The sequence below is a fragment of the Mustela lutreola genome, chromosome 16 (genome assembly GCF_030435805.1).
Source record: "Mustela lutreola isolate mMusLut2 chromosome 16, mMusLut2.pri, whole genome shotgun sequence".
Taxonomy (NCBI): domain Eukaryota; kingdom Metazoa; phylum Chordata; class Mammalia; order Carnivora; family Mustelidae; genus Mustela; species Mustela lutreola.
In genome coordinates, this window is record NC_081305.1 from 45,712,674 (window position 1) to 45,736,978 (window position 24,305).

The 24,305-nt window shown below is 52.9% G+C and overlaps 3 protein-coding genes across 8 annotated transcripts in view; all 3 read right to left on the reverse strand.

Moving 5' to 3' along the window:
* Window positions 1-417: 417 nt before the first annotated feature.
* Window positions 418-8,850, reverse strand: DYRK1B (dual specificity tyrosine phosphorylation regulated kinase 1B). Of its 4 annotated transcripts, XM_059151674.1 has the most exons (12): window positions 7,908-8,673; window positions 6,530-6,693; window positions 5,402-5,521; window positions 5,101-5,289; window positions 4,815-4,962; window positions 3,481-3,767; window positions 2,582-2,728; window positions 2,354-2,494; window positions 2,020-2,055; window positions 1,740-1,935; window positions 1,250-1,356; window positions 418-1,154 (listed from the first exon to the last, which is right to left on the reverse strand). In XM_059151674.1, exons 1-12 carry the CDS (start codon window positions 8,353-8,355, stop codon window positions 783-785), a joined length of 2,355 nt encoding a protein of 784 aa, XP_059007657.1. In that variant the 5' UTR covers window positions 8,356-8,673; the 3' UTR covers window positions 418-782. The 4 variants fall into 4 exon arrangements, with proteins under 4 accessions (XP_059007657.1, XP_059007659.1, XP_059007658.1 ...); XM_059151676.1 differs by lacking the exon at window positions 7,908-8,673 and adding an exon at window positions 8,690-8,850 and having other exon boundaries at window positions 1,740-2,055; XM_059151675.1 differs by lacking the exon at window positions 2,020-2,055 and having other exon boundaries at window positions 7,908-8,672.
* A 352-nt stretch (window positions 8,851-9,202) lies between these two features.
* On the reverse strand, window positions 9,203-18,796 carry FBL (fibrillarin). Its single transcript, XM_059151677.1, has 9 exons — window positions 18,640-18,796; window positions 14,191-14,337; window positions 13,991-14,092; window positions 13,808-13,902; window positions 12,704-12,874; window positions 11,668-11,800; window positions 10,566-10,678; window positions 9,442-9,587; window positions 9,203-9,332 (listed from the first exon to the last, which is right to left on the reverse strand). The coding sequence occupies exons 1-9, from the start codon at window positions 18,647-18,649 to the stop codon at window positions 9,308-9,310; spliced, it is 942 nt and encodes a 313-aa protein (XP_059007660.1). The 5' UTR covers window positions 18,650-18,796; the 3' UTR covers window positions 9,203-9,307.
* Window positions 18,797-23,364: 4,568 nt separating this feature from the next.
* The window catches only part of FCGBP (Fc gamma binding protein), a 42,430-nt gene continuing 41,489 nt past the window's right edge, over window positions 23,365-24,305 (reverse strand). For all 3 annotated transcript variants that reach the window (XM_059151689.1, XM_059151688.1, XM_059151690.1), the window contains 2 exons: window positions 23,664-23,931; window positions 23,365-23,539 (listed from right to left, as the gene is read on the reverse strand). In XM_059151689.1, the coding sequence (XP_059007672.1) occupies window positions 23,701-23,931 (231 nt within the window). In that variant the 3' untranslated portion in view covers window positions 23,365-23,539; window positions 23,664-23,700. The remainder of the gene's footprint in view (window positions 23,540-23,663; window positions 23,932-24,305) is intronic.

Below are 24,305 nucleotides of genomic sequence, written 5' to 3' on the forward strand. Positions count from 1 at the left end.
CTGCCTGCCATCCCCCGGATGGCACCAGTAAGGCCTGCTACATGCATTCAGCACCTGCTAGATGCCTGCCTGGCATAAAGAGCCACGCCCCTGCAGACTCTGTGGAAGCCCTGGCTTATTAGGGCAGATCCTGATATTTTCCAGAGACAGGCCAGAACTGGGCCTTTACTCTTTCAGGGTCTCTGTTTACCATGGAAAAGACAAACGTGGGCTAGGATCCCATCCAGGATCTCTGTCTAGGATTCTGTAGCCCCGGACCTTCTGCAGCTCCATGTCTGCGCCAACAGCCATAACTTCCCCAGGGACGCATCCCACATGACAAAGCTCTTCTGGTACCCCCACCCCAAACACCATTCCCCACCACGCCTCTGAGGGCCAGGTGAGGGAGCCAAGGCCCTGCAAACGCTCAGGCAGGCATGTGAGAAAGCTCTTTACTGGGGGGTACAGCAAGGAGGAGCAAGGCCATCTCCCCCTACCTGCCCCCACCCCCTCCTAGGGCCCGAGGGTGAAGGGGGTCTCCCCCCGACACCGGACCACCACTGTCTTTGGTACAATAAATAGAAAACAAGGGGGGGGGGAGGGGGCTAAGGGTCCAGTCCTTATGGGGAGGGTGCGCCTAGACCCCTCTCCTTGACCCCCTGCCCCAGGCCCCAATCAGTGCAGGCCTCACCCACCCCAGCTGGGTAGCAGCAATTCCAGTCAAGGGGAGAGATGAGGATGGGAGCCCAGGGCCCCCAGATGGGGGGTATGGCTTCAGGAGGGGCCCCAGGGAGGGGGCTGGGTCATGAGCTGGCTGCCGTGCTCTGGGGTACACCACGGAGGCCCAAGCGAGGCCCCAGAGTGGCAGGGTTATCAGGGGGTGGGAGGGGTGGACGACCTCCTGTCATCCGAGTCCGGAGGGCTGAGGCAGCCGGGTGCTGGGGGGCAGGCGCTGGGTGAGGTGGGGAGCAGTCTGGAGGGCCGCCCACCAGGCTCACATCCATCAGCTCCGGGGGTGGTGGTGAGGTTGGTGACGGGGGACGGCCAAGGCATCGGGGTTGTGGGGATAACTGGGCCCCGGCCCCTGGCAGTGATGAGGCGGAGGCAGGGGCCTGATGTGTCTTGTGGAGCACATCACCCCCTGCCCAGGGGCGCAGCGGCTGGGAGGGTGGGACCTAAAGGAGCAAAGGAACAGTGGGTGATGCAGACCCAGGTCTTAAAGTCCCAGATACCCCACTACTAACTTCCAAGTCCCCAAGGCCCCCAGTACCTGGGGGCTGTTCATCTCACAGTCAGTGATGGGGGGCCCAGGGCCCCCACAATATCGGCTGCTGTATCGGTAGGTCCGGTTGTCACTGGAGGAGCCACTAGAGCCTCCTGGAAGTGCCAGGGGAGAAAATGAGGAGAAACCTTAAGTGAGGAGAGGTGGTGGTAGAATCTTTCGGTGGTTGAGTCTGGTTCGTGACCCAGGCCCAGGCCTTGGGAGCCTATCTGAAGGATGGGGCCCAATTTTCAGATTACAGTCAGAGCTCAGTTCTGGGTATCAGAGTCCCCGAAGCAGTTTTAGAGGTGTGAGCCCAAGCTCAATTTGAGAGACCAGGTCAGAGCTCTCTTTGCCCCACCCATTCTTGAGTTCAGGGTGGCGCAGCTTCACAGCTCTAGGTGAAGGCCCAGGGGGGCAAGGTCTCCCAGTTCAGGCCAAACCAGAGCTGCCCACCCTCCCTCCCTCCCGTTTGGCCCCACTGGCACCGGGCACCCACCAGAGCTGGAGATGGAGCTGGCGGTGCTGGAGGAGGGACAGGTGTCAAGGGGTGCGGGTGAGGTGGAGGCACTGCTGCCTGCCGGGCCCGTGTTGGTGGCCTCATCAGCCGTGCGGCGGAAGAAGCCGTGCTGCAGAGCCCCCAGTGGGCTGATACGGGCGGCGGGCTCATACTCCAACATGCGCAGCACCAGGTCCTGGAAGCGGAGGTAGTCGGCGGGGCTGTGGCCCGGCTCCCCCGCCCGCCGGCCCCCGGGCCCGCCCGTCTGCACGCCCAGCACCTCCTGCAGCCGCCGTGTCCCGGGGCCCTGGTAATCCTGGCAGGGAGGGGGTGGGAGGGGGGGCAAGAGAGTGGCCGTCAGTGGGCAGGAGGGGCAGGGAGACACACACGGGGAAACAGAGGCACAAGAGAGAAAGTGGAAGGAAAGAAGCTAAGAAGAGTTGTAGGGTGGGTAGGAGACATGGGTTGGGCTGGGACGAAGGAAAGGACAGACAAGGGGGAGAGGAAGGAAGGGAAAGACACAAGGGAGAGGAAGCAGGGAAAAAGGAAGCCCCAAGTGTGAGAGAGTGAGGGGCCACCAGGGTGGGAGGAGCGGCATGGGGCAGGGGCCGCACCTTCCTGAGTTCCTTTGTCCTTCGTAGGGTCCAGCCACCCCCAGGCAGCCGTTCAAAGTACTTGCGAGCCTTGGGTGCCTGGTCCAGCATGGGGGCTGGTGGGATGCCCAGCACCTCCACTATCCGGTTCATCTGGTCCACCTGTGAGCAGGTGGGCAGTCAGGGTTAGCAGGCCAGCCCAGCCGGGCCTCTGCCCCCTCCAGCACAACCCCCTCCCCGGGAGCACACCTCATTGGAGCCACTGAAGAGGGGCTCTCCAGTGTGCATCTCCACCAGGATGCAGCCCAGGGACCACATGTCAATGGCCAGGTCATAGGGTGTACCCAGGAGCACCTCAGGCGACCGGTAGAAGCGGCTCTGGATGTACTGATAGATCTGGGGGTGAAGCAGGGAAGAGGGCCAGTCAGAGGTCCCAGCCTCCTCGAGCGGTGCTGCTGACATACCCAAGACTAAGATAAGATTCTTTCCATGAAAACGGAGGATGGGGGTTCTAAACCTGAAGGTTATCAGCACCCACCTTCCAGGAGCCACTACCATCATTTTATTCATCAGCCTCAGAAGTCTCTGGTGGCCCAGTCTGACCCAGATCTCCATCCTGAGGCCTGACCCTGGACCTCTCTTGGTTATTGAAGGTCAGCAGTGTGTAAGCCCAAGGCCCTTGCCACCCACCCAATCCATACCCTTTCCAAGCCTCTCAAATGCCTGTTCACACGAAGCTGCAAAACTAAAGCACCCACCCTCCACTTCCTCCACAGCATTAAAAGCACAGGGTCAGCAAACTTAGCCAAGTACCACTCCTTGCTTACCAAGCCGACTCCACCCTGCCCCCTCCGACAGCCCAAAGCTAGCCCTATCTCCTCAGGCTTCTTTCTTTCTTTCCTACTGGGTACTGTACCCTGTGGCCCTCTCCTTTACCTACCCCATTCACTGGCCTTAACGACTCTGTGCCGCCAACACCCCGTCCCAATACTACCCTTCAAGCACCGGCCACGTGGGGCAGCACCGTACAACCCCCGCCCCGCCCCTCGGACGCCAGTCACCAGCTGGCCCTGGCCCCGCCCCCGCCCGGACCACACCCACACCGGGAGCCCCGCCCCCATGCCGGCCCGCACCGCCCCGTGTCGCACCCGCTGGCCAAGCTGGCAGGAGCTGCCAAAGTCCACGATCTTGATGGCGCTGCGCTTAGGGTTGCAGAGCAGGATGTTCTCAGGCTTGAGGTCGCAGTGAATGATGCTGAGCTCAGGCGTGGCCAGGAAGAGCAGCGCTGTGCAGAGCTGCTGCGCCAGCTTCCGCGTCAGGTTCAGCGAGACGCCGCGGAAGTGCGTGTTGCGCAGGAGGTCGTACAGGTTGTAGGAAAGCAGCTCGAACACCAGGCACAGGTGGTTCCGGAACATGAAGTGCCGTTTCAGGTGCACTGCGGGCAAGGGGGTGGAGAGGGGCCGACGGAGGAGCTGAGGCTCAGAAAGGGCCAGAGGCGGCCCGGGGCACACAGTAATAAGAGAGGCTGGGAGCTGATCGGGGATTCTGCTTCTGCAGCTCTGGCCAAACTGTGGGGTGCCCACGGGAAGCAGCGGCTAGTCACATCAAGAGAATGATTTCTGTGATAAAGGCAAGTTCATTCTCTTCAAGTCTCTTGTCAAACTTTCTTTCTTTATTTTTTTTAAAGATTTTATTTATTTGACACACAGAGTGATCACAAGTAGGCAGAGAGGCAGAGAGGCAGAGAGAGAAGGGGAAGCAGGCTCCCTACCGAGCAGAGAGCCCGATGTGGGCCTCGATCCCAGGACCCTGAGATCATGACCTGAGCTGAAAGCAGAGGCTTAACCCACTGAGCCACCCAGGCGACCCATCTTGTCAAACTTTCTGATAAACCAAAGAGAAAGTTTCCTTTTGGTGCCGATGGGTCTTTAATGCCTTTCTACATTTCCTCACTTAATTTTCTAACATTGTTTTAGTCTCAGTTCTGTTTATTTTTGTGCAGCGGACACTGGCTTTCCATTTAGGGTAAGGATGTGTATTTAAGGAAACACACTCTTTCAATGCACTTGCTTTTTCTAAGAGCAATAAGTACTGGAAAGAGGAAAAAGACTGACATAGATATTAAGAGGACAGGTGCTGGAGCCCATTGCCTGGTGAGATTACAGCCCCCGAGTACAAACATCGTGACCTTATGCAAATGATAGCATCTACATGCCTGTCCTCTTCTCCAAGCTGCGGGCCAAGATGCCCCTTCCCCCCCAGGGCCATGGTCAGACTGAAACCAGTTAATTCATGTAAAGTGCTTGCAATAGGCTTGCAGCGGTGAACACCCAATAAACTCCAACTGGCACCATCACAGGCATAGGACAAAAGTCATGAAGGCGGCAGGAGAATCACTGATATCAGGGAATTGCAGACCAGCCCTGGCCCTAAAGACACCAGCCCCATTCCGTACTGGGAGTACCACTACCCCAGGCCTCACCTATGTAGTACTTCATCTCCGTGTCGTGCTGGTTCATCAGCTCCAGCAGCCGCAGCTCAATCTGGGCCTGGTTCAGGAAGGCCTTTTTGTTCTTGATGATCTTGATGGCCACCAGCTCCTGGGTCTGATGATCATAGGCTTTCACCACCTGCCGGGGCGGGGCATGTCACAAAGTGAGGAAATGGGGGGAAAGGGATGTGGGACAGAGCAGGGCACCACTCTTTTGTGGGTCAACATCAGTGGGTGCCCCGATCCCAGGGCCAGAGTTGGGGGGGGCCTCCCACACCTGGCCAAAGGAGCCTTTGCCAATGAGTGAGTCAATCTCGTAGCGCTCCAGCCAGCGCTCGCCGCTGCGCACAATGTAGTCGTGGTTGTCGTCATCATAACCATGATTCAGGACCTTCTTCTCCTTCTTGGTGCTCGAGTCCTGAGGTGGTGCCTGCTGGGCCCGCCGCTTCTTCTTCGCATAGTATACCTGCCCAGCCAGCCAGCCAGCCAGAAGATAAAGATAGCTGAGTGACCTGTGCTGGCAGCCAGGACCCTTCAGCCCCCAGCCAGGTCCCCTGCTTCCCTAGCCCCCCACCCACCTCATTGATGTGCTTGTAGGTCTTGATGAGGTCCACGGAGAGTTTGCGCAGCGGAGCTGAGGTCGCGTCCCGGAAGGCCAGGGGCAGCCTCCGTGGCAAGAGCCGCACATCAGGCAATACCTGTGGGCCGGGTTGGGGGGTGGGCACTGAGGATAGACCTTTACCTCGGACCATGGGAGAACCCTCTGGGTGGCTGGGTTATTGTTACCACACACGGATTTACTTGGTTCCTGTGTGACAACCACCAAGATATAAATTCCCCAAGGGCAGAGACTGTCTTGTTCTTGCTGTATCTGCAGTGCCTAGAGCAGGGCCTGGCACATAGTGGGTGGTCATCAGAGATTTGCTGAGTGAATGAATGATCAACTGTTTACCCTTGACCTTTCATCCCACACCTTTACTCCTTTCTGAACCTCTGTGGGAGAGATCAGATAAAAATGTGGGCTGTCCTTCCCAGTCCTTCACCTGAGACCATCCATTCTGGGTGTCCCATCTTGAGGGCTGCTATCAGGCTTTACCTTCATCCTGTGGGATCGCCCCATCCCTCACCCCCAACTCTGCACGTTTCTGCCCAGCGTTTTGGGATCCGGCAGCCTGGACCTCCCACTCCATCGAGCTTCAAGCCCTACAGTTCAGAGCCTTGATAGTGTCCACCCTGGAATATTGACTCTATACCCTTAGATGCTGCTGGCTCCAAGATCCTTTTGGCTCAGACTTCACTGCCTTTCACCCTGCCAGCCTGTCTTTTACTCTGGACCTTTTTTTCCTTTGTCAACATTCATTGAGTGTTTCCTAGGTGCCAAGCTCTGTTCTCTGCATTTTACATGCATTTCATTAACTTGTTTACCTCACAGCAACACTGTGAGGTAGGTATCATTCTTGGTTCTGCTTTACAGAACAGAAAACTAAAGCAGGGAGAACCTGAGGCATTTAACCACCATGTCAGGATTTGAACCCTGGCTCTCCAAACAGACTCGGCCAGCAACTCTATTCTCTTCCACTCCAGATGAGCCCTTCCTGCCCCTGGGGAAGCTGATCTGGGCAACCAAAATATCTTTCACCCCCAGGACCCTTCTATCCCCAGCCTCCCCCTACCCCAGGCAGGTGAGGAGCCAGCTGAACGCATACCTGCGTGTGCTCCTGGGGCCCCGGGAAGCCAGAGAAGGGACCATGGCCTGGTGGAACGGCCATGGTGGGCTCAGAGGGCCGCAGGGGAGCGAGGCCTGGAGCGGGAGCCCGGCCGGGGGGCGCCTTCTCGCATCCTGCACCTCGGCTGCCACCGCCGCTGAGACCTGAGAGCAGGCGGGAGGCAGGGGAACAACATGGAACAAGGGGATGTGTGGGACAGGGCCAGGCGGGAAAGAGGTGGACATCAGAAAGAAGGCAACACAGAGGGAGAGGAGAGAAAGGACAACAGGTGGCAATGTAGAAAGGGGAGAGAGGGTGGGGTGGCGGGGGGGGGGGACAGCAGAGCCCCTCAACAAATGATTACCAAATAAATGAAATTGGTGGCACAAAGAGGGGACCATATGAGCAGGGATGATTGAAAGCCAGGCAGGGATATAGGGCATGACAGGAAAGGACAGAAAGACACCAATAATCGGGGGGAGGAAAAGAAGAAAAAGAAACCACAGACAGTATAGGGAGTAGGGTTCACTCTTTGGTTCCCATTTTTGCTTGTGGCCCTCCCCAGTGCCTCCTCACACAAGATCCCTGCAACTTCAAGATCTACCCTTCCCAGTAGATCCCTAAATCCAGAGAACTCTAGGATCCCCCAAACCACATGAGAGAACTCTGGGTCCCCTCCAAACCCATAGCAGAGTCCTCTGCAGGCCCCTAAAACCACATCAGGGTCCTGGGGACCACACCAAGGTTATCCTGTTATGTAGGATAGTCCCTATATAAAAGAATCCTACTCCTATGACATTCTCATGCATCAGGGCACCCCCTTCCCAGGGGAACCTCCCCATAACATGCCAAGACCTCATCTCTATACCATTTTCTCCCACATCAGCAACCCCCCCCTCCCCGCAAGGTACTTTCTCTGTGCCACATCAGTGATCTTCCCCATATTAGTCCATGGTCCCCCTTCCCAATCAAGGCTCACTTTTCCTTATGGGAGCAAGGAGGAGGCGTCTCTTCACTTGCCCTTCTCTCCCCTACATTGGATCTTCCCCTACTCCCCCATCCAATATTCCTACCAGGGCCCTTTCTCCAGTTACTCTTCTCTACATCAGAGTCAATCCACAATTGTGCCCATTCCTAGAAGGCCCCCAGAACCAAATTCCCCAAATATCACATAGAGTTCTCCCCTCCCAGAGTACCTGCCACACCAAAATCCTCTCCCCACGGGCCTTCTCCCATGTCAATCCCTTTCTCCTATGCCAAGCCTGGCCACTCCAGGATCCCTCCTCTCTCTTGGCGCTCCCCCGCCCCTCACCCGAAACAACCTCTTCCCTGGGGCCCTCCCACAGCAGGACTGTCTCTCCCAGCACCCACCCCCTACCCGGGTCAGGGCTGGCGCGGGGCCCACGGGGGGCTGGGGCGCGGTGGGGCCCCCAGTGGGGTGGGCGAGCAGCCAGCATGGCGGCGGTGGCGGCAGAGAGGAGGCGGCCGCCTGTCCCGGCCCGGCCGGCCCGGCAAGCCCCGCGGCGGGGAGGGCAAGCGGGACAGGCGGCCCGGTGGGTGACAACAGCAGCCGCCACCGCCGGGGGCGGGGAGGAGAGGGAACGAGGGTCAGCCCGGGGCACGCGGGGGAAGGGGGAAAGCAGGTGGACGGGGGAGGGGCGGGTTAACCCTCGCCCCGCCGGCCCCGCCCCGCACAGCCACCCGCCCCTGGGGACCCAGGCGTCCCGCCCCCCACCCTGGAGGCCCGCCCCGGTCGGCGGAGCCCCGGCGGGCGGGGCCGGACTGAGCTTGGCAGTCCGCACCTGCCATGGCAACAACCGTGCCATTGGTCTCTGCTGCCAAGAGCGCAACCAATCGCAGTTCAGAACGGCTGTTGCTAGGCGACGACGATGCAGCCGGAGGAGCGGAGCCCAAACAAAGGGCGGGAGCGGGGCCCCGCTACCCCCTCCCAGTCGCCCTCCCAAAACTGCTCCCTCGGGCTCGGCCCCTTCCAAGAACCCGACTATGAATAGTCAGGCACGGCCTGCACTGCACCTGCCCGCCGCCCCCTGCTCTCCTCCCTCGGCCTCGTGCTAAGTCTGGCGGCGACGCGGGCAGGGCGGGTTTGTACTACCCCCTTCCCGCAAGCTCGTGCCGCCCCACCTGTAACCGCGTTGTTACCTGAGGGCGCGGGCAAGGGGACTCAAGCTGCTCGGGAAGCCCGAGCTCAGACCTGCCCACTGGCTGAAGGTATCCGGCAGACACGGCGAGCCAGGGCCCCTATTACCCAGTAATGCAACCAGCAAAATGGCGACCACAACAAACCGGCCCCCCCACCCCGGGCTCCGCCCCCACCCCCCCCGTCCTTTCCCCCACGTGACCAAGGGTAACACTCCGCGCCTGCGCGCAGCGGAGCTTACCGGCAGACATGCACAGTATGCTATCAACCCCGCCCAGGCGTCAGAATCCGAGTTACGACTGCGCAAAAGCCAGCCAAGAAAGGGGCATGCGCACGAGCGACCAGATGAAGTTGCCCACCCCTACTACCGCGCCAGTTGACGAATGGCGCACGCGCACTGTGGAATGGCGGTCGCTGTTCAGCCCACAGCGGTGACGGTTGAATTTTTAAAGAAGGCTGCCCCTGAACTCACGACTGCGGTATCAAGACCTGCGCTGAGATCAAGAGGTCCACACTTAAGCGACTGAGCCACCCAGGTGCGCCTGGATGAGTCTTTTAATAGAAAAACACACGTGAAACAGTAGCAACATAATCTCTTGGCAATCCAGATGGCCAGGGGTTCAGTTCTTCACCTTGGGAGGTGGCCTGTGAGAGGAAGGAGAGAGGCGATTCAGAGCTTGTCATCATCTGGAACACTCCTACCAACGGCTGACCTGCAGGGCTCGGTCTGCGTGGGCTGCCTGCCCCTGCTCACCTGTACACACCCACCACCACGGCGTGGTCTCTCTCATAGGGCTCTAAGGTCAGCTGCTCCTGGGGCTTCATGTTCTCCTGCTGCATCTTCTTCACTTCAGAGGCAAACACAGCCTCAGCAGAGGCCGTGGAGTCAATGCAGTTGGCCTACAGAAGACGGAATTTAAGTTCGCAGCAAGGCTTTGGGCTCTTTTCCCTTTTTTTTGTGCTCTTTAAACCAGCAGTATTTGTTTTCATTGGAAACTCCGTGAAACTCAGGTTTTGGAAATGTAGGGAAAGACTTCGTTAGAGAAGTTTTCCAATTTGATTTGGACTTCACACAGAGACCTATTTATCTTAAAGCCAGTGTTTTAATTTTATATCCAGGTTTTTTTTTTTTCCTTTTTCACCTCTTACTTCCTTTACTTTGACAATAGTAATAATGTTGAGAATACTAAAACAAATGTAACAAAAGGCTAAGGAATGGTGAATCTGGCTGAAAAATCCCTACTTCAAAATAAAACATTTTTCAAATTGCATCTAGCATTCATCTTAAGTTTATTTTAGGGGCGCCTAGGTGGCTCAGTTGGTTAAGTGTCTGCCTTCAGCTCAGGCTATGATTGCAGGGTCTTGGGATAGAGCCTGGCATAGGGCTCCCTGCTCAGCAAGGGAGCCTGCTTCTCCCTTTCCCTCTCCTGCTTGTGCTCTCTGCCTCAAATCTTAAAAATAAATACATAAATAAAATTTTATACCAGGCTCTATTCTAAACACTACATATATATTGATAAATTTAATCCTTGTATCAACACTAGAAGAGATAGGACTAATCCCTCTACTTGACACGTAAAGAAACAGGCAGGCACATAGGTTAGGTAACTTGCTCAGAGTCAGTGCAAGCTGGAATTCAAAATCAAATGGTCAACTCCACGATCATGCACTTGACCATTCTTTGCCTATTTAAACTGAAAGCCTTTTAGTTTTATAGACGTTTTCCATCATGTGCTATTTGGAGGGGGGGGCAGGGATAGAGTCTGGGAATAGACTGTCTGGATTAGTAGGATGGAAGGCCCCCTGTTTTTGAGTAGCTGCTGGGCAGTTACAAAGAAGATACTACCACCCCATCTTAAACTCCTCCAAGCCCCGCACCTTAATAGAAATCACGAAGTGTCCTCCGTTACGAAGGAAAGTGTGGGCATTCAGGGCTACGATCCGGGTCTGGTCTGGCTGGGCCACGTCGGCAAAGATCACATCCACCATCGCTAGGAAGAAGTGACAGTTACAAGCTGGATCCACCCCACCTTCTCAGCCCCTCCCATGAGGCCCCATCACCAGCAGGTTCCTGCCAGAGTCCTCCCTGCTTCCAGTCTCCCTTCACCCCACCAATCCCCCTCCCTCCACTGTGCTCCCAGGATGGGTCCAAAACCCAATCACACAATCCACTCACTCCTCTTGTAAACCATGATTGCCACCTACTCTGTGGCCAGCCCCGGGCCAGGTGTGGGGGACACAGAGACAAGTCAGACCCGGACCCTGCCCTCGAGACACTCCCAGGTCTGGGGTGGGGGGGGGAGGGGAGACAGACACATCATCAAAAAGGCAAGTAAAGGTGAGCACTTACAGGCAAAAGTGTCTGCGGGACTGTCAAAAGTGACATACATTGCAGGACAAAGGGTATAGTATGAATGCATGGGGGGAAAAAAACAACTCAAAACTAGAGGAATGCAAAGTATTATTTTTAAGCCAATGTGACTGAATAAAACAATCAAAAACATAGTATAATGAAAACTGATTTTTTTAAACTGGGGAAAGCAGACAAAAAATTGCTTGTATTGGTTACCTCTGAGGGTGGTTTACAAGGAATTCCAGTTTTACATTATGCTTCCAATTTTTTCTTTAAACACAGTAATAGTCACAATGGGTCCCTCTAAGCCAGACCACACTCAGTTTATCCTTTCTGGGTTATGATCGCCCCAGGTGATGAGTAGGAAGACCTCTGAGGGAGGCTGTTATACGTAAGCCAGGGAAGCATATCAAGTACCATATTTTAGAGGGAGGCGGGATGTATGAGGGTGCCCGATACCTGAGCATCACAACCCCACCCAGCTCCCCTCACTCTCTTCATTCCAACAGACTCAGAAGGTCTGCTCATCCACTCTGATTCCATTCCAATCAGGGCTCTGGCCACCTCTTCCAGACACCCTGGTGTGGCCTGGCCTACACAAGCTGAGCCAACCCCCAGAGCCCTCACCGATGAGCATGCGGTACTTGTGTGGGTGCCGAGCGTCCTCGATAACAGGAATAATGTTGGTCCTCTTCTTGGCCAAGTTAATGAGGTCACGGCCAGAGCGGTGTGAGAATTCGACTGCATAGACTAGACCGTCCTAAAATAAATCAAATAATAAAAAGACTGGTCTCAGGGGCACCTGGGTGGCTCAGTTGTTAAGCATCTGCCCTCAGCTCAGGTTATGATCCCAGGGTCCTAGGACAGAGGCCCGCCATCAGGCTCCCTGCTCAGCGGGAAGCCTGCTTTTGGACATGAACACTGCAAGTAGCGTCCCTTCAAATGCCCGAATCAAAATCCTGCCGTTTGACAACTGTTGTTGCCAAGGGTTATTCGATCCCTCTTGACTTGATCTGAGAGCCCAGTCCCCCAATACAGGCCTCAAACGAGGAAGCCAGAGCACAGCAATGACGTCCTAACAGCTTACAATGGGCCAGGAACTGCTCTAAGTACTTCACAGGAATTCACTCCTTTAGCTTCAAGATATTCCAGAGGGTAAACTGAGGCTCAGAGGGCTTCCATAACTTGCCGAAGGCCACCTCACTGTTAAATGCCCACATCAGAGCCTGGGGTTTTTAACCACTAAATGACACAGCCTACAGTCATGCGGAGGAGTGGGGGATCCTGAAGTGAGCTGCACTGGGGTCCTCTAACCAGGGAGCCTGCACAGTGACACAGAAATGCAGGCCCAGAAACTGACACCTGTTTTTTTAAGAGAAACCAGAAGACCAGACTTGGGGGCAAACGTTTTGAAAGAGGGCAAACAATTCCAACCGTCTCCACCCTGGGCCCCTCTAACTGCACTTACTCCGTACCCATGTCCCTTCCCTCTAGATGAACTCATGAGTGAGACTAAATGAGGCTTTGGAGACCGGATGCTTGGAGCTGCTCTTTCTCCCACAGGTGCTCTCCAGGAAGGGCCTAGCCCCAAGCCACACCTCTCCCTCCCTTCCACCTCACCACTTGCCCTTACTCCCCCCTCCTTCTCCTCCCATCCACTCACCGGGCCTACAATGTCAGAGACGTGGGAGACAGTGGTGCCTGATGCAGCCCCAAGGTAGAGCACCTTGGCCCCCGGCTTGATATGGATCTGGTCCACGCCGCCCAGGATTGCTGCTGCCAGCTTGGAGCGGAAGGGGTTCCAGGCACGGTACTCGATTTTGTCATCTCCTTCCTAGGCCGGGAGAGGTGGGGATGGAAGATAGTGCCAGGTTTTTCTGCTAGACCCCACTGCCCTTCGCCCCAGGGCTCTGAGCACTTGTTCATTGTTCAAGAAATAAACACAGGTACACATCAGTGACCGTGACAGCCACAGGGCCTGCCCTCTCATGGAGGTTATCAACTCAGGTAGAAGGAGGCAGGGACAGACCATAAACAGAGAGACGAGAGATCACATCCGTTAACAGCAAGACCTGTGCATTCATTTGCCAAACTTTCGCTGTGCCAGCACAGACTGTGGGCCAGGCACTAGGGAGGTACACTGAATGAGACCAAGACCCCTGCCCTCAAGGAGTAAGTATACACTGAACTAACACATATGGGATGGTAGCCAGGGACAGCTGCTAGGGCAAAGATCAAGTCAGGAAAGAAGAAATGAAGTAGGGGGAATGGGCTGAGGGACAGCGGAAGATGAGACAGGGTGACCAGCGAAGAGCCCAGAAGGAGGCACTTGCAGTAGACCCAAAGGAGCTGCGGGCCAAGCAAGTTATCTGGGGAACTGCATTCGAGGCAGCAGGAAAGGCAGCAGAAAGCCCCGAGCAAGAGTGTGCCTGGCCATTAAGAAAATGACATGAGATAACAGGGTGGAGGGTGGGCAGTGACGGCTGCTTCTGACAGATCAGGTGCTGTAAGGTGGCCTTGTGAGAAAGGGAACCAGCCACACGCACATAGCTGGGAGAGCCGTACTCCAGGCAGAGGGAGGAGAGAGGAGGTCCGTATGGTCAGAGGGGAGACAGGGGGAGCTGGAATGTGCAGAGTCTTCTGGGCCACACTGAGGACCCAGGACCCACAGAAGTGGGGATCTGACTTCTAGATTAAGATGATCCTCCTGGTGGGGGCAGGGAGAATAGACCGCTGGCCACCCTGTCAGCAGGGGCTCTGCTCTCACCGCAATAGAGACTCTCTTCTCTCCATATACTGATTCTCCAGGAACCAGATTCTTGGTGACAAGGGCATCTTCCTTTCCTCGACAAATGAAGACACCTAAGCGAGGAAAACAGTACAAGGTGAAGACCCTGGGCCGCACCCCACCACACCCCACCTTCGGCAGCTCCCGGCTCACCTCACTCACCTTCATGCCGATGAGGCTCCACCATCACATTCTTCCCCGACTGATTTCCTCTTTTTCCTCCCCGACCGCGACCCCGGTTGCCACCAGACTGGAAACCTCCACCTGCAAGGCAGGGAGGCCGTGAGAGAGGGAGATCCCATGACCTCTTCCCTCCCCGCACCCCGAGCCCAGGCAAAGCCTCCTGATCCTGTGTCACTTACCACCTCGTCCTCCTCCTCCTCGGCCTCGGCCCCTAAAGCCGCCACCCCGACCTCTGCCCCCGCCAAAGCCTCCTCGGCCTCCACCACGACCACCACGGTCACCGAAGCCCCCTCGGCCACCAAAGCCACCCCCACGGGGGCTGAAACCTGTAATGGCAACAGAAAGAGGAATCAGAGCACGATGAGGCTGGAGAAGTTACGTCTCACGATTCCACCGGGAGGGGTCCCTGATACCCCCAACAGCAGAAAAATCAGGGGCCAACCCAGAGGTTCCACCGGCAGATAAAACTGGGGAATATTCATCGTCAACAATCACAAGGATCTACAGTTACACGCAATAGGTAAATAATCTTAAAGAGTCATAAGTTAAGTGAAAAAGCAAGTTGAAGAAAACCACATCCAACATAGTATCTCTTATAAAGTTCAGCAACAAGTAAAATGAAATGATGTCAGGCTGTAACCCACAAGCCACGCCCCCCACCCCGCCATCCCCAGGCAAGAGGATGATAATGTAAAACTCAAAATAGTGGGGATTCGGGTAGGGGTGGAACACCTAGGTACACGGAGGTTACTGTCAAAGTTCTGCTTTTGTGGGTCAGATAGCAAATCTGCAGAATCCACTCTATTTTCAGTGTTAGCGTGGAGCAGCTCATTGTGGCAGCAGGGGCCCCCAGACCCTGGCAACATTTCCACGCCCTCCCACCCCCTGAACTTGGGTCTGGAGGGGAGGTGGGCATGATGTCTTTCCTGCTACCCGATCTCCCTGCTCACAAACCTGCAGAAGTCTCTCCCACCTCAGGGAGAAAAAAACAAGAAAAAAAAATTGAATTGTCCTTTATGGGTGAGTGACAATGTATAAACAATTTAGGGCTTGTCAACAGGACTGAAAGTTGAAGGGAAAAGATTCAGGGAGACCTGATTTTCATCAGCTCAGGTCAGAGCAAACCCGTCCACTTCACCGAGCCCATAACAATGGCGGAAGCAGATGGAATTCTGGTGCTAATAGATTCAACAGCTGACTTTTCTGTGCCAGGGTCCCAAGCTCAGCCGTACGTTCGGCAAATCCCATGAGTTGTAAGATAATAGTGTAAATGTTGGTGATGCTTTAAGATGATTTCACTTGATGTCAACTATTCAATAGTAAACTTGCCAGAGTTTTTGTAAAGATGCATTACTATGTTCACACGCTAGGAAAGCTTCATGTATCATAATGCCATTAAAAATGAAAACATAGGAATGCCGGGGTGGCTCAGTGGGTTAGGTTAAGTGGCTGTTTTCAGCTCAGGTCATGATCTCAGGGTCCTGGGATCCTGAGAACCCTGCATCAGGCTCCTTGCTTTGAAGGCTAGGACGGGGAGTCTGCTTCTCCCTCTGCTCTCAGTACCCCACCCCCAACTCCTGTGCTCTCTCTCTCAAATAAATAAAATCTTTAAAAATAAAAAACTTTTTATCGGTATTACTAATTTAAGTGTTAAAAGTTAAGTCTGGGTACTCCTGAAGAGTTGGCCTACCTTTACTCCCTAATGTCCTCTAGAGTCTCCTGTCCACACAGCAGCTAGGGATTGACCTTTCCCAAAGCACGAAATCGGATCTCTTCATCCCCCTGCCTAAATCCCTTCAGTGGTTTTCTGTCACGTTGAAAATGCATCCAAAATTCCTTTCTCTGGCTTCCAAAGACCGAAATCAGTGACTCTCACCTTTGGCTAAACTCTGGAATGGACAGATCCTGTTTAGGTGTCTGGTGTAGGGGCCTGAGCACAAGGCTTTTTAAAGTTCCCCAGGTGATTTTATTTTTTATTTTTTTATTTTTAAAAGATTTTATTTATTTATTTGATGGAGATCACAAGTAGGCAGAGGGGCAGGCAGAGGGAGAGAAGGGGAAGCAGGCTCCCCACTGAGCAGAGAACCCGATGCAGGGCTCGATCCCAGAACCCCGGGACCATGATCTGAGCTGAAGGCAGAGGCTTAACCCACTGAGCCACCCAGGCGCCCCCTCCTCAGGTGATTTTAAATGTGCAGCCCAAAGAGAAACCACCACCACCCAACTCTGGCTCCCGTTGACTTTTGTGACCTCTCTCTTTCTATGCCGGGTTCTTTGTGCTCTTCCTCCTCAAACTCCCTCTCCAGCTTCTAAACTTTTATTTTTATTTACTTATTTATTTAATTTTAATTAATTATTATTATTTTAAAAAGATTTTATTTATTTATTTGTCAGAGAGAGAGAGAGGGAGGGAGAGCATGAGCAGGCAGAGTGGCAGGCAGAGGCAGAGAGAGAAGCAGGCTCCCTGCTGAGGAAGGAGCTGGATGTGGGACTCGATCCCAGGATCCTGGGATCATGTCCTGAGCTGAAGGCAGAGGCTTAACCCACTGAGCCACCCAGGCGCCCCCGTGAAGAGCTGACTCTTAACAACTTCTGCAACTTCATAGCCTAACACAATGAGGGAAGGGTTAGGAGGAAGGTGTCTCCTCCATTCCTGGGGGGAATCAGATTATAGGGTGCCTGCCTGCATGCCAGTGTCTGACGGGAGATACACAGTCCAGCACCCCCCCCCCACACACACCATTCTATCTGATCTCCAAATTCTGAAGAGAAAGGGAGTTTCACAGGGGATACAAGGATCCACAAACCCAGCTGCCCCGCCCACCAGATGACCCCATATCTCCACACACTGAGGGAAAAGATTAGGGGATAACAAAGATCTGCGCTAGGAAACAGACCTTCTGGGTCAGTGGGAAGATTTCCTCAAACTCTAGTGGAGCAAGTTGCGGGGAGGGGCACAGCCTGACTTAGAAAGACCCAAGATGGGATGCCTGGGTGGCTCAGTTGGTTAAGCAGCTGCCTTCGGCTCAGGTCATGATCCCAGCGTCCTGGGATCGAGTCCCACATCGGGCTCCTTGCTCAGCGGGGAGCCTGCTTCTCCCTCTGCCTCTGCCTGCCATTCTGTCTGCCTGTGCTTGTTCTCTCCCTCTCTCTCTCTCTGATAAATAAATAAAATCTTTAAAAAAAAAAAAAAAAAAAAAAAAAGAAAGACCCAAGATGCCAGGGAGAAAGACCCTAATTTTGCTACTCTTAAGAAGAACAATAAAGGGGCGCCTGGGTGGCTCAGTGGGTTAAAGTCTCTGCCTTCGCTCAGGTCATGATCCCAGAGTCCTGGGATCCAGCCTGGAATCTCGGGCTCCCTGCTCAGCGGGGAGCCTGCTTCCCCCCCACCCCCGCCTGCCTTGTGATCTCTCTCTGTTAAAATAAATAAAAAATCTTAAAAAAAAAAAAAAAAAAAAAAAGAAGAACGATAAAGCTAACAATTAGAAACAGCACTATGTGTCAAGCCTTGTGCTACTTTCCCCCCAGCTTTATTAAGATCTGATATATGGCATCGTGTAAGGCTACTGTGTACAACCTGTTGATTTGTACACTTAAATATTGCAGAAAGATTACCACGATATGCTATTTTTTCTTAATACGATCTTGCTAAAATTATAACCGGAAACCATTTTACTGATAAGAAAACTGAGATTCAGAGAGGTAATGCCACTTGCCCAAGGTCACACAGTATCTTAAAAAACAAAGCTAGCACTGAAATTTATGAACTAAGACCTTCCTACTGTCAAAGCCTGGACTATCATCAATCTTCCACCAGGGAGGTGGGGTGGGTTCATGAGAACCTCGGGGAAAATCAAATGAATAAAATCACTCATGTCCTGTGACTATTTCCCCCTCACCCCCCACCCCAAGCTAAGCCTATCTTGGGCTTGTGAAGGTTCATCTCACCCGAGTTGAGAATCACGATCACTCAAACCTCAGAGACTCGCCTCTCGGGAGAGTAGAGAGCGGGAAAGTGGGACAGAGAAAGCTACACACTGTCAAAGCAGGAGTCTTCATTCACTTGGGCCCTCTCTGAGAAGCTGGCCCGGGACCTAAGGGGATGGATGGTCGTTGCGGCGGGGACACAGAAAGCAAACGGAGTTCTCCTGGACTCCAAATCGAGACTCTCCACCTGTGAACCAAGACATTAACCCCAAATCCCACGGCCTGAGATCCAAGCCCCCAGATGCCTGAATCCAGACTCTGGGTCAGCACTCTGGGGTCTGCCACCCCCAGCCCAACAACTAAGACCCCTAATGACGGCCTCTGTGAGATGAATCCTAGTTCAGGACCCCCCACCCCCATTTCAAGCCCAATATGCTCGACTCACGACTGTAACCTCCAAAGCCAGTCACACACCTCCAGACCAGGAACCCGAACCCCAAGCTCGGCTACCATCACAAGGCGGAACCAATACCCCCTAACCATAAGAGACCGGAACCAGGACCCCGACCCCACAAGACACCGGAGCCCCTGCCCCTAAGCCAAGGCCCCGCCCCTCCGACGCCGGTCGGGCGCTTCGATTCCCGCCGGCCCCAGCCCCTGACCCCTGACCCCTGACCCTGGACCCCAACCCCGGCCTGCACCTGGCTTCATGGCGAGAGCTCAGCTCCCCGGCTCAGGACTCTGGAGCGACCCAGACTACACGAGTCTGGAGCTTTCGCACGTGGAAAGGAGCGCACGCGCGGCAGCGTACGGCGCGTGACGCATCTTCGCAACCCCGCCCCTCGGAGCCCCGGCTGCTTCCGCGGCACGGAGTGCGCGCTGTGGGCGGGGCTTCGTGCACCTCGGACGGCACCGCCCCCCTCCGCCGTTTTGGTGCTGTCTTTACGCGCAGCTTACGCTGCTTGCGTTGCGGTCGCTACGGTGATCGCGCTTCCCGCGTCCTCTTCGCGATTGTGAGTCTCCGGGTAATCCGGGCTCATCAGCAGGCCTTTGCACGCCTTGTGCCCTCTGCTTGTCTTCTCTATTTCTTTTCCTTCTTTATCTTTCTTCCTTACTTCCTTCCCTCTTTCTCTCTTCCTTCCTTCCTTTCCTCCCTTCTTTCCTCCCTTCCTTTTTTCTTTTTCTTCCTTCCTTCCTTTTTTTTTTTTTTTTTTTTTTAAAGATTTTATGTATTTACTTGCAAGCAGGGGGAGCGCCACAGGAAACGGAAGAAGCAAGCTCCAGACTGAGCAGGGAGCCCGATGTGGGGTCAGTCCCAGAGCCCTGGGATTATGACCTGAGCCACCCAGGCATTTCATCTCTTCTCTATTTATAATTAACTACCGAAGGCCCCTCTATACTGGAAAACTTTCCCTGACCCATTCCCCCGCTAAGAACAGGGAAGACTCTGGGCTTAATATTATAAGCATTTATGCACCAGGTGCCCTATGCACTGAGAATATAGCAATGAACACATCCAAATCCCCACCCTTCTGGAGTTCATCTTCTAGTGGGAGAAACAGATACCAAGATATATTAGAAACAGAAACCAAGATATTGGAAGGCAAAAAAGGTGCTTTGGAGAAATAACAGCAGGGAAAGAAGAGAGGACTGTTAGAGGAGGGGTGACATTCCTTCACTGGAGGTCAAGGAATGCATCAGGTGACTTAAGCAAAGAGCTAAAAGAGGTGAGGAGTGAGGTATGCTCCTGTCTGGGGAAAGAGAGTTTTAGGTAGCGAGGATTGTTTGTGCAAAGGGCCTGGGGCAGGGAGGGTATGGAGGGTTGGAGAAGCAGTGAAGGGTGTGGCTGGGGCAGAGTTAGCCCTCAGAGTGGAAGGAGACGAGAGCAGGGAAAGTTGTGTGGGGCCTTGTGTGCCATGGGGAGGACTTTGGCTTTTACTCTGAGTGATCTGAAGCTATGGAAGGTTCTTGAACAGAGAAGGGTTGTGGTCTGACATGGGAGCACTCTGTCTGCAGGTGGGAAACAGTGTGGGAGTTGCCCTGAAAGCAGGAAGACCAAGGGGGAGACTGCTGTGGTGGATCAGGTAGCAGACAAGGAAGGACAAGATCAGGGTACAGGCAGGGCAAAGAGGGAGGAGTGAGTGGATTCTGCATAAGTATTGGGAATTTGTGACTTGTAATTTTTTTTTTTTTTAAGATTTTATTTATTTATTTGAAAGACAGAGATCGCAAGTAGGCAGAGAGACAGGCAGAGGGAGAGAGAGGGAAGCAGGCTCCCTGCTGAGCAGAGAGCCTGATGCGGGACTCGATCCCAGGACCCTGGGATCATGACCTGAGCCGAAGGCAGAGGCTTTAACCCACTGAGCCACCCAGGCGCCCTGTGACTTGTAATTTTATAATATTAATATTTATCCTCATATTCATTCCACAAAGCAAAACAAGTGCTACTATGAGAAATTACTAAAAACCTCCAGGAGAATGAACTGGTCTGTCCCATTCATTGCTGTATCACCCAATACCTAGAACAAGGCCTGGCCCAGAGTAAGTGCTTCACTTGGTTGTTCTCTCTCAATCTCTCTCTCTCTCACACACACACACACACTGGCCAGGAATTTTCAGAGATTATGATTTTATTCATTTTAAAACTTTTTGAAATACGACATGCTTACAGAAACGTGCATGCAACTGTGCAGTTTTACGAGTTATCACAAAGGGGGGAACCCATATCACTGCCACCCAAGCCCACAAAGAGGGCATTACCAATACTCTTAAAGCCCCCTTGTGACCCTTCTCTTACGTCTCTCTCACTATGTACCCTGTTCCCACCTTGCTTTCTTCACTTCATATCCCAGAGATCAATACTGTGCAGTGTATACAAATATACCTTATTTTACCTTCATCTGCAGAGTTGTCCATCATGTTAGATCAACCAGTCCCCTACTAATAGACATCTGGATTGTCTTTTTTGTTGTTGTTGCAGGTTTGTTGTGAAGCTTAGAAATATTATATATGAATAACCTGACATATTGAATCATTCAACATATGTACATTTCTTTTTCTGTTAATTGCCTGTGTATATCCTCATTTTTTTTCCTAATTGGACTGTTATCTTTTTCTTATTGATTTAAAGGAGCACTTTTCATACTGTGGATATAATCCTTTACTATGTAAAGGATTTACTATGCGATCTTTGCTCCAGGTTAATCATTGGTCATTTACTCATTCAATAAATATGTACCGAGCATCTACTATGTGCTAGTTTCTGGGAATAAAGTGGTGACTGTGGGGCCCCTGGGTGGCTGAGTGGGTTAAAGCCTCTGCCTTTGGCTCAGGTCACGATCCCAGGGTCCTGGGATCGAGCCCCGCACCAGGCTCTCTGCTCGGCAGGGAGCCTGCTTCCTCCTCTCTCTCTGCCTGCTTCTCTCCCTTTTTGTGATTTCTGTCTGTCATATAAATAAATAAAACCTTTAAAGTGGTGAATGAGACAGATGTAGTCTCTACCTTTGAGTTACTTCTAATTGGGCAGAAATTCAAATAAATGTAATTTTGAAGTGTAGTAAATGCTAGGAAGGAAAGAAGCAAGCAGGCAAGCATCTGGGACAGAGGGTAACAGAGGGAATTCACTTTAAGTGAGGTGGCTATGGAAGGCCTCTCTAAGGTAGTAACATATAAGCTGACATTTGAGGGATAAGCAGCAGCTAGTCATGTGCCAAGTGCACAGAAGTGAAATGGGAAAATTTGGCATGTTCAGTACATTGAAAGAGCAGGTTTCCAAATCATAATTGGCAAGGCAGCAACTGAAGATGAGTCAGAAGAGGTGGACAGGGGCCTTATAGGAAAAGGTGAAGAATTTGATTTTATTATAAGAGAATGTATAGCTAATGGTCCCTCTTGTATGTTAACAAGAGTCATAGAGAAGTGGTGAGAATGGATTGCAAAAGGGGAAGAGCAGATAGGGGTCTGTTGGCATTGTCAGCATGAATGAGGGTGATGGTTGCACCGGTGGGCTTAAGAAAGTGGATATGCTTTGATACAACCCAACAGGGTATGTTGATGAACTGAGGTGGGGGGGCAGGAAGGGAGGAAAGAATGATCCCTGTTTTCTGACTTCTATGGCTGAGTGGAGGCAATGCTATTCACTGAGGTGGGGAAGGCCACCGTGGGAAGGCTGGGGGACGGGGTTGGAAAAGAAGAGGGTTTCAAATTTTTTTTTTTAAGATTTTATTTATTTGACAGAGAGATATCACAAGTGGATAGAGAGGCAAGCAGAGAGAGAGAGAGAGAGAGAGAGAGAGGAAGAAGTAGGCTCCCTGAAGAGCAGAGAGCCCGATGTGGGACTCGATCCCAGGACCCTGAGATCATGACCTGAGTGAAGGCAGAGGCTTAACCCACTGAGCCACGTGCCCCAGGATTTCAAATTTTGACTCGTGGATAGGATTGACACATTAAATCCCCACTCCAACTCCATGAGGTGGGTACTTTCATGAACTCTGCTTTAAATATGATGCTGTTGGGGCATCTGGGTGGCTCAGTTGGTTAAGCGTCTGACCCTTGGTTTTGGCTCAGGTCATGGTCTCAGGGTCTTGAGATGTGGGAGCCCTCATGATGCTTGGTGCTCAGTGGGGAGTCTGCTTGAGAGTCTCTCCCTCTCCCTCTCTCTCTGCCCCTTCCTCTGCCCACAAACTCTCTCTAAAATAGAGGTGGTGTTGAGTGACTGAATCCCTTCAGAATTCTTATGTTGGAACATAATCCCCAATGTGAAGGTATTTGGAGGTGGGGCCTTTGAGAGGTGATTGGGTCGTGAGGGCGGAGCCCTCATGGATGAGATTAGTGCCTTTATAAAAGAGGCCCCAAAGGGCTCCCTTGCCCCTCTTCCCGTGAGGATACATGAGAAGAGAGCCAACTATGAACAGGGAGCGGGCTCTCACCAGACACTGAGTCTCCTGGTGCCTTGACCTTGGACTTCCCAGTCTCTGGAAAGGTGAGAAATAAGTGTTTGCTCTTTATAAGGCATCCATTCTGTGGTATTTTGTTTTAGCAGCTGCACAGACTAAGACATACGAGGAAACTGAGTGGCAGAGAAATTCACTTGTTGGACTGTAAATGATAAAGCTGAAATCTATTCATCCCTCTTTCTATTTTCAACTCCTTCCCTCTATCCAATTGTTCATCTTCTCATCTACTCTTTTAATTATCCATGTCCCTATCTTCCCATTTCTCCACGCCCCATCTGCCCATCCATGTCTCCTTCCTCCTCCCTCCCTTTCTCCTCCCTTCTACCCACCCATAATCCATCCATCCCTCCCTCCCTCCATCCATCCATCCAACCATCTTTTCACCCCCCAAATTTATTGTGCAGGCATCTGGCAGCTGCTGTGCAAGAAGGAAAGTCGGGGAGGAGGAGGCATGAGACAGACACACTGGCATGCAGCTTAGCCTGAGATATTTATTCAGTGCTCTTGTAGTTGGCCTTGGAGACTCATCAAAGGGGTACAACAGTGTAGGGGCACACATGGACACTGTGCACCCCCCAATTATTCAATCTCCAGGAGGCTCAGGTCATGAAGTCCTCATTCCCAGTAGATGACTGACCAGCTGTCACTGTAAGAGACAGACTCTTAGCATTTCCTCTTGCAGACTGAGCACTTACCCCGACTGCCCACTTCCCATGAGGACCCAGGTGCCCCTGCCCCAAGTAGCCTGGCTTCCATGCTATACCCCTCACCATGGGGAGAAGTCCTGCATTCTCCAGATGTCCGTTGTCATTTTCCGGAGTCATTCTCGTCATTGGTCTGGTCCCCGTCAAAGTTTCCACAGACCCCACACAGCTTCCCAGCATGGGTTTCGCTGACCATCACAGCCAGCTTCCCTTTGAGGTCAAGCCACACCTGGACCCCAGCCTTCTGGTTAACGCTCACGGAGCCATCGGGATTCTTATGTATGGACACAGATGCTGATAACTCAGCTGGGAGGGCCACATGGATGCCATTCACCTGGTGGTGGTAGGGGAAACATAGGTGAGACTAGAGCCACAAAAGAACTGGAGGGTTACCAGGAAGGAGCCTTCAAGCAGGAAAACAAGTTCAAGGAGCAAAAGCAGAGACACAGGTGCCAAAGGAGACAAAGACATGGATAGAGGCATGGTATGAACAGATGCGTACATAAGCTAGCTGGAGATTTGGACAGATGGTTAAAAGGACAGACAGCTGACAGAGAGATGGGTCAATGGATAAGTAAGGATGCAAAAAACATCTCAAGGGCAGCTGGGGTGGTGAGGAGCACTTTGTACCAGACAGATAAACACACAATCCAACCCCATCATCATCCTTTCCGGTTCTCTTTTTCAAACAAAACAAAACAAAATAAA